The sequence below is a fragment of the Aspergillus nomiae genome, assembly GCF_001204775.2.
Source record: "Aspergillus nomiae NRRL 13137 chromosome Unknown contig00617, whole genome shotgun sequence".
Lineage (NCBI taxonomy): Eukaryota > Fungi > Ascomycota > Eurotiomycetes > Eurotiales > Aspergillaceae > Aspergillus > Aspergillus nomiae.
The window spans coordinates 1-13,291 of NW_015378672.1; the positions used below are offsets into that span (position 1 = coordinate 1).

Genomic DNA, 13,291 nt, shown 5'->3' on the forward strand with positions numbered 1-13,291 from the left:
TCTAAACAGCCACCTTCACCTCTCTACCCTGCACCCAAACCCTAACAATATTCCGATCATTCACCCGTCATAAGAAACTTCTCGAAGCCACCCTCGAGGCCATCCGCCATCCTCCCACCCGGCGCCCATAACACCCTCGGTGACGCCTGTCCGGACAAGACACGCATCAAACTCCAGCCGGCGCAAACCGCCCCACCCGATCCTCCAACCCAGCAACCCTGCGCCCCCCAGCGTCGCCAGATAAAAGCTCTCGGCGATACTCAGCGGCGCATCCCTGCCCCCGGTCTCCGTCTGCTTCGCAACCGATACCATAAACGCCGCGCGCATCACATCCAGCATCGACGACGAGTACCCGCCGCCGCAGTCCGTGCCCAGGCCGACCTTGATGCCGCGCGAGAGATACTCGCGCACCGGCGCGATCATGAACTCATCCATGGTGGTGTTGGGGATGGGGCAGTGCGCGACGCCGCAGTCCAGCTCCTTGAGCCGGGGCAGCTCGTCGGGCTGGGGGTAGATGGCGTGGGCGAGGATCGTGCGGTTGGTGAGGAGGCCGTAGCTATCATACAGTTCGGTTTCGTTCTTGAACTGCGGGAAGAGGTCGCGGGTGAAGTTGACTTCGCCGTGGGACTCGTTGAAGTGCGTTTGCACGGGGATGCCCGGGTTCTGTTTCACCAGGGCGCCCAGTTCGCGCAGGAGATGCTCGTCGCAGGTGATGGCGAACCGCGGCGTGATGACGGGCGTCACGAGCCCCGTGGCGTCGTCTAGCTCCTTCACTCTGGCGATGAACTCGACGGTGTCGGCGACGGAGGAGTCCACGGACGCGTCAACGTACCAGTCCGGGGCGTGGCGGTTCATGTTGCATTTCCCGATCAGCGCGCGCTGGCCGATCGCGAGACATGTCTCGGCCAGGATCACCGACGCGTCCTTGTGCCGGCTGCCGTAGTAACAGGCTGTTGTGATGCCTTGCTTGAGACTGCCCTGCACGGCGGCGCGGTACAGTTGCTTTGCGTACACGGGGTCGGCCAGTTTGGCTTCATGCGCGAAGGTGATCTGCTCCAGCCAGGTGAGGAGCGGGATGCCGCGGCCGAGGCCGCGTTGGGACCATTGCGGCGCGTGCGTGTGGGTGTCGATGAAGCCCGGGATCAGGAATTCGGTGGCTGCGAGGGTGGTTACGGGGTGGTGTCGGGGTTGTGGTTGGCTTGGGTGAGGAGGACTGGGATGTCGGGTGGGTTGGTGGAGAGGTGGAGGGACTGGATTTGGCCTGTTGCGGAGATGATGAGGAGGGTGTCGGGGAGGATTTCGAGGGTCTGGGGATCTTTGCTGTGGATTAGTGTGCCGTGGAAGGCTTGGGCGGTTTTAGTGGTGGTGGTGGTCATTGTGGTGTTGTGTGGATGGAAGAGAGTGTTTCTGGATGTTTGTTGAGGTTAAGAAAGGACATGGTCCGATGTTGATGTGAAGTAGTACTTTTTATCAGAGGTGGGGTAATAATAGACAGTGATAAGCGGACAAATGATAATGGCATCTCGACTTCATTGCGTACGAATAAATTATGTACATCTTCACAGGGTATAAAAGGTCGCCATCTCTTCCTGAAACCAATCGTACGAATAGAACAATTCGTCGGCCAGCTGCGCATCGATCAGAGGCACATTTCCGGAGCCATCTACGAGGAGCACATCGTCCAAGGTGGCCGCCATCGGCACCGGCGGGGCCACCAGAACGTTTTGTTGCTGTTGCAGCTGGGGTTGTAGCGGTGGCTGACTCGGAGGTTGGCTGTGAATTTGTTCTTGTTGATATGCCAAGTGACTGAAGATGACTGTGCTATGATGGCGAAACGACTCCGCCAGGCGTTCCACCCCCGGCCGTCGCTTGCCGAACTCTTCCAGCACCACGACAACTGCCTGAATGGCCCGTCGCATCATCTGGTCGTTCGGCTGCCAGGCCGCTGGATGGCCATCCCGAACAGAAAGGAAATTCTGGTTGAGACACCACAAGATGGTGATCCCTGCGAAGTAGATCTGGCTCAGCGTCAGCCAGATCCATTTGAGCTTCCCGACGGAATAGCTGTCCCAATATGATCGGATCACTTGAATGCTGGCATCGCCGCAGCTCACAATGCTAGTCGCATCCGGCGTCGGATTTCGCGGGCTCGGTCGATGCATGAGGAGCAGAGTGGTCGCATAGAGATAATCGTAATAGCTGGTCGAATACAGAAGTGCGGGAGGGTACACGGGCGCATTCCGACGCCAGTCATCAAGCTCTTGCCGGAAGTGAAGGAGTGTAAGGGAAACTTCGGCGGGAGGAGGAGGAGGATGGTTGTTGTATACTGCAAAGGTTAGTTCAGACGTATCATAGTACCTTTCGCCAAACCTACAGTAACGGTAAATCCGCGAGAATATCCGGCGCAGTCGCACCACCTGCACTGGAATCGTCATGGCACTGGCCCCCGGCGCTTCGCTCCAGTCATCGTTGAACTCGCGCGGTAAGTGCACGCTAATATCTTCGTCCGCGATGCCCAACGGTCGGGCCAGCGTGCTGGCAACAAGTCGATCGAGATTGTATAGACTCCAGAACGCTCGCTTGGCCATTTCATCTTCCACCACACTGCCCGAATTCCGAGCTTTATGCAGACCAAGACTTGTCGCGAGACGTAGAGCGCTGCCCAGCACATGCCACACACTCGGGCCGTTCGTGGAAAACATCGTCCATAGAGCCAGGCTCAGTAAGGCCCGCACCGCCGACAGATCCTCGTTTTGCAACGACAGTGATAGTGTTTCCTGGCTCGCACGGTAGTACTCGTTCGCTTGTGTGCCATCGGCATTACTGATCAGCATGGCGATAGCGATTGTGATGTGGTAGGTGTATAGCACGTCAGTTGATGGCACGTCACCAGTATATATGCGTCGTAACTGCGTAAAGAACTCATGGCGATGGAGGAATGGGTATTGGTAGCCAATGCCGTCGAAGTACTGCGAGGCCACTCGTTCAGCATCCTCCAAAGAGGCCAAGCGGAGAACGCGCGGGGCAGATGCGACCGGGCGCGCAACCGATGGTCGTCGATTTTCCAGCTGATCTCGGAATATTTCGCCTACATTGGGCAGTTCTGCTCCGACAGCAGGAGAGTCCGCTGGGCTGGATGCCGAGGCTGTCGCAGACGTCGTTGAACGGGAACCGTCCCGGCCCATTAACACAGTTGGTACCTGATACCACCAGTCCAGATCTCCTTCCCCGTCCAGTGCACTCCCTGTTGGCCTGTCGGCTACGGAGAGGCCCGTCTTGCGTCGCAGAACGTCTTCTAGCCATCGTACACGGTTCTGAAGATTCTCAAGCTGATCTCGAGGAACGGAGGCACTGGCGACTTGGGGACCCGGCGGAGGAATCGTACATCGTACCCCGGCGCGAGTACATGCGGAACAGTTCGGATAGCGAAAATCACATTTCTTTTTCCGCTTGCGACAAAAGTCACACGCCGTTGAAACACGTTTGCTGCGATGGGGGTGGGATGTATGGGACTGGGTTTGCTGTGGCTGCGACGATGTCGGTGTCGTCAAGGAAGGGGGCTGAGAGAGCGGGGAGGTTTCAGGATGTAGTATGGGCGGTGGAGGCGTGGAAACATGCGATGAGAAGGAAGAATCAAGACGAAACTTGCCCAGCTGATGTCGAAACTCGGGGTCGCGGTTGGTCATACTGGAAGATGCAGCAAAGGCCAAGGGGGTCGGCGGCTCGAACCGCAGGCCATTCCGATGGTGGAGATGATGGCTTGGGGATGTCGTCCCGCTGCTTTAAAGGTCACCCATCCGCTAGTGCCGTTGAGGCTTGGTGTTCCCCCGTCACGCTGCCAAAACCGGCGCCGATCTTCTTTCTTTTGCCCTAAGCTCAAGCCACCCCAGAGCCCTGAGAGCCAGCCAGCCACGGCCCCAAATCGGTTAAGTCAATACCGTTCCTGTACGGTTGGACCACGCGGCGAATATTCAACTTTGAGATCATCAACCCCGCTTTCCCCTTCTCCCCTGATTCCACGAGATATGACCTCCAGATGGAGTGGCCCATAGCCTCTCGCACTCCTGACCCGATTCGGCGGGAATCCATTATCTGGGGTTGGAAATTGAGCTGACTGAAACTCTAGTCCTGATTGGATACTTTGTCAAGTCCCATCGCCTAGGTTCAATCAAATGCCACTATGCAGGACAACCAGATGGACATGAGCACGTCCCGCAGTAAGCATGGTGATGATATGCAGCCAACATTCTGTGCTTGTCCCATGATTTTTGCGGAAAGGATGAACCTGGTCAATTCAAGGTTGCTGAACCCCAACAAAACCTTTGAGACCAGGCGTCAATCGGAGCCCCAGCGGTTTGCAGATCGCCCCTGATATACCTCTTACCCCTCACGTTTACATACCGAGGGACAACACCCGGCCTCTTTGTCCCTTAACCTAAAGTAGCTGCAGAAAATCACATGTGGATCAGGAATCCACTGTCGATATACACTAAGCCAAGGGGTCTATTTAATATTTCAATTGGCATCACCCGGCGGAATTGACGAAAAGTCATTACGGACCGAGGATCATCGAGGGCCGCTATTTACTAAAGCCGTTGCCCAGCCAAATATAAGCCCTGACAACTACCCCTTCTCTTACCCAACATCGTCACCATACCACCGGAATACGACTGAAAATGAGCCTCGCAACCATAGAAACGGGGTACGTGGGGAGCCTCACCCAAGACCAAGAAGAGAAACTGCTACAGCTATGGGCGATTTTCCTGCGATCGTGCGATCCAGAGTTCTATCGCACAGAAACAAATCAGAGCCAGACTACCTCCACAACATCACCGAAACAGCGCAAGAAGTTCTTCTCGCTATCATGGTCGGAGGAACCAGCCAAATCCAACGACGCGCCTTCGGTGCCTGCCAAACTGCTTTCTGAGCTCGAAGCCATGAAAATGAGCGCACAGGAGATCAAGTTGATTCAGCAAGTTCTGCCCAAGCTCAAGCCGGACGAGCTTCGCTCGGCTTTCTTTGCCATGATGAAACAAGATCATCCAGACACGTTCCTTCTTCGATACTTACGTGCCGAGAAATGGGATGTCAGCAAAGGGTTTGTCAAGTTTGTATCGGCACTGGAGTGGTGGAGCAAGCAGCAACACGTGGAAGAGGAGGTAATCCGCAAGGGCGAGCTACATGCACTGCAGCAGTCGCAGAGCACCACTGGTAGCACTGATAAAAAGGATGGAGAGGGCTTTATGGCACAGTTGCACATGGGCAAGGGCTTTTTCCATGGCTCCGATAAATCCGGTCGTCCTATTTGTGTTGTAAGAGCACGGACGCATAAGCCAGGTGCGCAGACTGAAAAGGCGCTCAATTCATATATTTTGTATAACATCGAGTTGATGCGACTGCTGCTTGTTCCTCCGGTTGAAACCATGGTAAGTACCCATTGCATGCGATTGAGCATGAGGTATGGACTCGGCTAATTCGTGGACTGGATGAGTAGACATTAATCTTCGACTTGACAAACTTCGCTCTTTCAAATATGGTAAACTATTATGATCCGTTGAGAAACCGTGTTTCATTTCGCTGACGATTCCCAGGAGTATGCTCCAGTCAAGTTCATCATCCAATGCTTCCAGGAGAACTATCCCGAATCGCTTGGATATATGCTCTTCTACAATGCCCCCTGGTTCTTCTCCGGTGCGTGCAAGGCAGCTTTTATCACCATCCTGCTACCCAGAACCATGCTAATACTTGTATTCAGGAATCTGGAAGGTCATCCGGGGTTGGCTTGACCCCGTTGTGGCTGCCAAAGTACATTTCGTGAACTCGGTTCAAGACTTGGAGCAATTTATCGATCGATCCCAGATTGTGACGGAGCTTGGCGGCGATGAAGACTGGGCTTACGAATATGTAGAGCCTCAACAAGACGAGAATGCTCAACTTCAGGATACGACCACCAGAGACTCCATCATGGCCCAGCGCCAACAGATGGGAGAGGAACTCTTCGAAGCAACCTCGATGTGGCTTTCCGCCAAGAGCAAGGGGAATTTAGGTGATGTCTCACTGCAAAAGGATCGCAGGATGGATATCGCCCGGCAGTTGCGAGAGAATTATTGGAAACTGGATCCGTACGTGCGTTCCCGTACGCTTTTGGATCGCATTGGTGTGATCCAAGCCCATGGAAATATCGACTTTTATCCCGATAAAGGGGACCAACGGAAGGGCAAGGAAGAAAATGAGAAGGAAGCGAAGACCGTGGTTGATCAGGTTGAGTATGCAATGGAGGCACAGGTGGCAAGCGCGGCTTGATCAGTCAACATGTTCATCGGTTTCGGGATTCGTTATCACTAAGTTAAAGTTATTCTGAGCAAAGCGGTCCAAGAATCTAGAATAGAAAAGAACACAATGAAGTGTAATTTCTCACACGGTCTGTACAGTAGTATCAATGGTAGATTTTAACCCATTCAGTAAGCCTTTCCACAGTTGCTATACCTAGGGTGTTGTATACTCTAAGCCGACGTTCGATCTAATGGGCTTCTGTTGTTCGTGATGGCTCTGTAAGCGGCCATTCAGGAAGGCATGCTCGGTAAAATACACCTCGTCCGCACCCTGACCCGGTTTGGAAGACTTTGTATATATGGAGGGATATCTGTAAGCCTTATTGTGTAGTTGGCTGGCGTAATTCACTGCGACACTGCTCTTCAAACCCTACATATTCTCACCACCTCCTGTAGTGGCTTGTTAAAGCAACGAGTAGATGGAAGTCTACGTGTCCGTCGTTGTACATTATTAACCACAAACTTGCGGAAATTTTGAAGCAGTTTTGGTAGTATGAAGCTGTAATCAGGATACTATCGACTGAAGCACTGTCTATAAAAATGCCACTCTCGTTCCAGTGCTCACCGCATTTTGGCACGAATCAACGCAGGTCTTGATTTACCCACCTTGAGTAGTCTATATGATGGCAACACAGTCCTGTCGGCTTCACATTGTGCTGCCCACTGTTCTTTGGTTCCTCTGCGAATATCACTCATGCCTGCAGTGACTAGGAGGATCACAGCCTCATCCGCCGCTCCTCATTCCCACGAGCCCCGAGATGTGCTGGGATCCACCGGGCCATGATTAATTCCATAGGGCCGACCTCCTGGCCCTGTCGTAGATTGTTAGCCCTTGGCTACTCGGCCAGTATCTCTTATATCAACCCATTCAACTGCTCTAGTTTACCGGGCGCATAAGCTCAAGAATATCGTGGATTATTTACAGACTTGGCGTATAGTGTCTCAATAAGTCAAAATTGTCTTCTAATTATTTATGCTATGATTCCATACAGTTGTATTATTGCTTGGTCTACTATAGCTTTGTCCCATATCTTCTTGTGTAGGCCTGGATCCAACAAATATTGACAAAGTATATATCTCAGGGTCTGCAATTCACCTTGCAAGGATATTGATCTGGATCCATGAGCTTAACTGATGCTGGTGAATGTTCTGAGCCATTTCTTTCCCTCTCTTTGTCTCGCAAGTTAATTACAAGAACAAGTGAAAAATATGGATGTGCATCACTCACTGACTCTGGGGTATTTAAGAAGGGCCTTTATTTCTTGATTTCCCCATGCTTAGATCTGCGCTTACATCGTTCAACAGTAAACCAAAGGCCCTTTTTTATGTTAATTCCACTGTTGCCGTGTCTTCTTATCCATTGTAAGTGCGCTTGGGATTCTCAAAATGCCGGCTGTGAGGTTCCAGATCCCCAAGACGGAGGAGGAATGGCAGAAGGCTGTCAGAGATGCAGATGCCCGGGACAGAGATGGGTCTTCAGGATTTGAACCTCATGTCAGGATCTCGGGTCAACAAAGCCTAGTTCCTACTTATACGCATTCTGTGCAAGCTTGTGGGCTTTGATCCAGCCCACTGGGGGCCTAGAGAGATTCGATGATGCAGAAGCAATGCTCTAGGCTGCACCGGCGTTCCAGAAGTATCTCCAAAGTATCCAAGATGGGGCACCGGCTACGCTGAGGAACCCCGATGATTCTATTCCTTTGGGAATCTTCGAGATCACGCGATGTCATTAATACTATATCTTAACTGGAAATGGTATGAATCTCAACTTGTCTGCAGTTGATTCGGACAGAAAGAATGCGTGGTACGCTGTGCCCTTTTTCAACGAGATAGCTGTGACCTTCGCAGCCATTGACTATCTTCAAGCCGTGTGTCTGAAGAATCCTGGTGTGTATTCGCAATGGACCGCAACCTGTTATGCCTTTCAAGCACTAGGGGAGGAGGGTTTCCAGGCCCGCACTGATGGGGCTCTTCATCTATATGAAGAACCAGAGAAGGTCTTTGCGCTCCTAGAGTGCAAGGCAAGGCAGAGGGAAGATGCTCTCCTTCAGGTTGAGTATCAAGAGGTAGCCAAAATAGCGGTATGGATTTGCCAGAGAAATCATCCAGAGATGGCAATGCCGGGACGGTATGTTTTTATGAAATTGTACTTGTTCGAAAGCAACCTGATATAAGGGTCTTTTCATGGATTTTTCTGGTCTCGCAAGACCGAGACGAAATCATAATGAGCTTCGGAACTCTTGACCGGCACTACCGCAACTTTCTCCTGGGGAAGACACATGCCCCTCGCTTCCTCACCCTTCATCAGTACGGCCCCATTCCGTCTGAAAGAGGCCTTTGACATGGAGCAAGTGACTTTCATTGTTCTGGCCTTCGTCTTTGGCGTGGGTAAAGGCATGTGAAGTATCTAATACCCGGTATCCACAAGCTATTCATGATGCTGTCTGTTGCAGTTTAAGTGGACTTGGGGTAGGATACTAAGCGCACCTGGGTGCCTCTTTTTGGGGATGACACTACCTGGAGATAGAAGAATATCCACCTGTATCGGATGACTCCACAAATCACACAACCACTGTTCCAACCAGCGCCTACAATAAGAATTTGAGCCAGCTCTGAATACTGTCAGAAAGGAACGGAACAAAGGCAAGGACTCAGGGAGGATATCAAATTGGTTGCGGCAATCATTCATAATGAACAATAAGACAATTATTCTCCCCGATTTGATTCGATTTGGTACACGTGCTGCGTTTGGCTATTACTTTGTACGGGGTATTAAAAGCACATATACATACTGAAAACTATAGACGCTCGGGCCTGGGACAGGAATAGAACTTGGGATATAGACCCATTTGCCTAGTACGGTATAGGACTAGGCAGTGGGGACCACGAAGTACATGTGTGAGAAGCAACAGGTTTTTAAAATTACTGACAACCTGGCTGGAAGCTTCTACTAGAATTTTCAGATATTAGCTTGAAGGATTACCTCTTTCTAATAGTATCAAATACCTAGACTTGGCCATACATTAGTGCATCGTTGAAGAGTCCACAAGGAACTGAGTCATACTATTATTATCCATAGACTAGTACGTACTGATAACCCGTTTTTGAGAACTATATATTTCGGTTACTTTGAGGCCCATTTGGAACGTGTCATAGTTTGTCAACACCGGAACACTTGAACACGGTTCGCAATATAATAAAAAACAGTTAGCATACATGTAAATACGATGCGACAAGATCAGTTTCTGATAATTCTCAAACTGGTCATACAAAATGGTCGAAAGCACAGGCATCACATGACGTCCGAAGAAGGGGCCAGATCTGTTATATAATCAGGGGCTAAACCAGAACGGGACGCGAATGTAACAATGAAGTGGATGAAATGACCTGAGGCCATCGTTGGCCCCGCGAGGCTCAAACAGTCACAGCCTCGAGCTGCCACTCGCTTGGAGAGGATGCAGGGGTTGTCGTTATAAACCTATGATCCCCCCCCTAGACCTCTCTTATCTGCTTCAAAATTTTCTTTGCCCTTCCCAAGTGAACAGGCCCAACGCGCCAAACTTCCAATTGTTCCTGGTCGCGGTTCCTGAATGCGGAGTTGCCAAGTTTCCTAATCCGGTCATCCATTTGAGTCCGGATATTTACCGTCATTCGTCATTCTTAATTTCCTACCTGTTAGTGACATTGTACTATTCCCTGGCGATCATATAGAGAGCGATTTGGACAGAATGGCAGAAGAGACACAGGTGCTTTCTATCCAGCAACGGATCGCCGCCCTGAATCAGGCGCAGGCTGGACAAAGCCCCCCGACAGCGTCGCCGTTACTCGGGGCGCATCCAACCCCTTTCGCATCGCGTCCTGCCCCTTCGCGACAGCAAACGATCAATAATCCCCCAGTCAATTCGCATGGCTTTCCCGGTGATAGTTCACCGGATAGAACCGAGTCAACGGGAGCCCAACAAAAACCTGTGCCCAGGCCACCACCAACACCGGTCCAGAAACCAAGGGCCCCTCCACCGCTGCCGGTTCGAAAGGCGTCAACCGAATCGGCACCAGCACTGCCACCGCGAAGACCGTCAGGGTTCTCTCGAAAGGAATCCAGGGAGTCCCTAGGCTCGGATGTCTCCCATTCAACCTCTACGAGTGCGGGAAGGGCTACAATAGCATCGACTACATCTAATAACTCGGATACCATTCGCAGCGTACGTGCGCCTGCCTGGGGTGCAAAGTTACCTCCTTTGCCGCCGAAAAAGCAAGAGACGAAGACTGTTCAGCCACCCTCACGGCCGAGGCGTCGCCGGCAAACAGCAGCAGAAGCCTCTCGCAGGGTCGTCCCTCACTACCCCCTCGGCGGGAGTCGACCAACAGCACGTCAACTAATGGGGGCCGCTCTACGTCTCGGCCACCACCGTTACCTTCTAGGATAAATAGCGATAAGTCACCCGGACCAAGTGCGGATATCGATGGCAAGCCATCAATGAGAAAACTGCCTCCGCCGCCCCCTTCGAGTGCTGCCCTGGAGAAGATTCAAAGTTCAGGGCTTGTAGGGATAAATCGGAACACTGAGAGCTCTGGGCAAGGGATGAATAGTGGTGTACAAGAAGCACAGCCGAACGGGGTGCCACCTCCTGTTCCCAGAGCGACACGTCCAGATGTCGATCTCGCCAAACTTCAGGCGACTAAACCTCGCCTTTGTAAAACCGCGCATTCAGCTGCGGCACTGAGCACTATGTGCTTGAAATGTCGTGATTTCTCGGCGCCTGATGCCCACGCAGCGCGATATCCTCGCGAATCTCTGCCATCTTACGATCTGGCATGGCTGGCAACGGAGCTGACAGCGCCGTTTCCTTCGCCCACCGATAAAGCGAGAGCTTTATTCACCTGGTTCCATCACAATATAGAATATGATGTGCACTCCTTCTTTAACAAATGTGTAAAACCTTCCACGCCAGCCGGGACTCTAGCGTCAGGACTGGCGGTGTGTGAGGGGTACGCCAGCCTGTTTGCCGCTCTGGCAACTCACGCTGGGCTCGAGGCAGTAGTAGTCGCTGGCCACGGTAAGGGATACGGCTATGATGCTCCTGCCCCGGGCTCCCCTATACCCCCTGTCTCGGCAACCGGGCATGCCTGGAGTGCAGTGAGAATTGATAATGGACAGTGGAAGCTATTGGACGCCTGTTGGGGTGCGGGTGTAGTTCAGGGCCCTGGCCGCCCTTACAAGAAGCATTTCAGCCCTGCCATGTTCACCGACTCGAATGACGAGTTCGGGCTCCGACATTTCCCTTCCAACCGATCTCACTTCTTCCGGGATGATGGCCGGCCCGAGATCTCTTGGGAGGAGTACATCTTGGGCAACCCGAACTCACCATTGAGCGCCGAGCAGCCGACGATCTTTGGTGACGCAAAAAATCACAGCATAGGTGAACGGTCATTCCGTCCGGCGGCCAAGCAAATCTCTATCCATGACCCCAGCCCGCTCCGGTTCCAGTTCAATCTCATCTGCGAACACTGGACCCTGGAGCATCACACCCGAGCCAAGCCTGGGCTTTTCTTGCTGATGGTTCACGGCCTCGACGGTCGGCAAGAGGACCGTCTGCCCTTCACCCATGTCCGGGGCTCGGGACCGGGGGGAGGTGGGGACTTCTGGTATGTCGATGTACCGAATGCCAAGATGCTGGGCGCACCCGGCCAGAAGCTAGCCATCGCCGTACTTACCAGCTTCGGGGATCGAAAGGACGCACGGGGCGTCACCGCGGAAGAATATCGGCAGCAAGTCGGTCGGGTAGGCATGGCGTGGGCTTACATTGCGGAGTGGCAGCTGGTGTGATTTAGCGTGCAGCCCTAACGGTCTTGCGGGCTTGAAATTAGGCGCCGCTTGGCTTCTCTCATGGCGACGTCCCTATTGGTTCTGAATTTCCCTAATACCCGATCCCTCATACTTGAAGCTTCTTCCGCAACAGCAGGGATCATAATATTACTTAGCATAAGACACACTAATGATAATGAATGATGCTTCTTCCGTAATCCCGAACGAAGCATGAATCCAGGCGGGAATCCGACTATCACCCCGTAGCAAGATGCACTAGAAATGAACGGCATATCACACTGTAATGACCATGTGCTCTGTGATCGAGTACATCCCCAGAGCCTCCTCGTGGAACAAACCGAATTAGGGCACTGAACGGGAAAACATGAAAACCACACTAACCCTACGGACGGCAGTACCAAGGCTAAATAGCCATGGATTGATTCTTTACATTGACCCAGGACCCCAGTTATTAGTCAAGGCTGAATCAGCCATTACAAGAACATGCCTTGACCATTCAGAGGGGACATACGGGAATAGAACTGCAAGAGCTCACTCCTTGAATTAAAATCAATTATGTTTAAGTTCAGAGCTATAATTTTTCATCCCCCCTGACGTGGGGGAAACCATACAACGTAAAGAAATCCGAAATACTCAAAGCGAGTAGAAGAAAAAAGATCAAAGGAAAAAAATTTTCATGGTCATAAGCCTTTGTGGCTTGATACAAGACGCCGCTACGGGAGGGAAAGGTTGTCGGCTAATATCATGATGCTGCTAAATTAGTATCGTGGATACGAGCCCCCCTCACATGGTACAGTCCAGCATTACAGATTGACTTCCTACATACGTACGTGGCAATACTCCCGTTGCTGTGACGCAGGGATCATATATTAGAAGCAATATAACATGACATTAAGTAATATAAGGGAATAATGGTCGGAACCCTTGCCAGGGATATGCAAACTGTGCTCGAGGAGTAACCGTCGATGTATCTGGGCGCTGCGAGGGCCCCCACCGGCCATACGACTTGCCTCGCATGGCACGGGACATCTGTTGGGAGCATTGATGATTGTTTGAACATTTTGCGACTGTGGAAATGCATATAGATTTTATTTTCGCCAACTGTATGAGTGACGTTGTTTTTGTTTCGCTT

The 13,291-nt window shown here is 51.9% G+C and overlaps 4 protein-coding genes across 4 annotated transcripts; 3 read left to right on the forward strand and 1 right to left on the reverse strand.

The window, feature by feature from the left end:
* Positions 1-60: 60 nt before the first annotated feature.
* On the reverse strand, positions 61-3,686 carry ANOM_011440 (putative C6 transcription factor; the record flags this gene model as incomplete). The annotated part of the gene is made up of 3 exons (XM_015556696.1): positions 61-1,315; positions 1,606-2,326; positions 2,375-3,686. 3 exons carry the CDS (start codon positions 3,684-3,686, stop codon positions 61-63), a joined length of 3,288 nt encoding a protein of 1,095 aa, XP_015401314.1.
* A 990-nt stretch (positions 3,687-4,676) lies between these two features.
* On the forward strand, positions 4,677-6,303 carry ANOM_011441 (CRAL-TRIO domain-containing protein; the record flags this gene model as incomplete). Its single annotated transcript, XM_015556697.1, has 4 exons — positions 4,677-5,426; positions 5,495-5,536; positions 5,592-5,691; positions 5,756-6,303. 4 exons carry the CDS (start codon positions 4,677-4,679, stop codon positions 6,301-6,303), a joined length of 1,440 nt encoding a protein of 479 aa, XP_015401313.1.
* Positions 6,304-7,718: 1,415 nt separating this feature from the next.
* Positions 7,719-8,734, forward strand: ANOM_011442 (uncharacterized protein; the record flags this gene model as incomplete). Its single annotated transcript, XM_015556698.1, has 4 exons — positions 7,719-7,826; positions 7,949-8,057; positions 8,112-8,460; positions 8,641-8,734. The coding sequence occupies 4 exons, from the start codon at positions 7,719-7,721 to the stop codon at positions 8,732-8,734; spliced, it is 660 nt and encodes a 219-aa protein (XP_015401316.1).
* A 1,326-nt stretch (positions 8,735-10,060) lies between these two features.
* Positions 10,061-12,159, forward strand: ANOM_011443 (uncharacterized protein; the record flags this gene model as incomplete). The annotated part of the gene is made up of 2 exons (XM_015556699.1): positions 10,061-10,538; positions 10,607-12,159. 2 exons carry the CDS (start codon positions 10,061-10,063, stop codon positions 12,157-12,159), a joined length of 2,031 nt encoding a protein of 676 aa, XP_015401315.1.
* Positions 12,160-13,291: the final 1,132 nt, after the last annotated feature.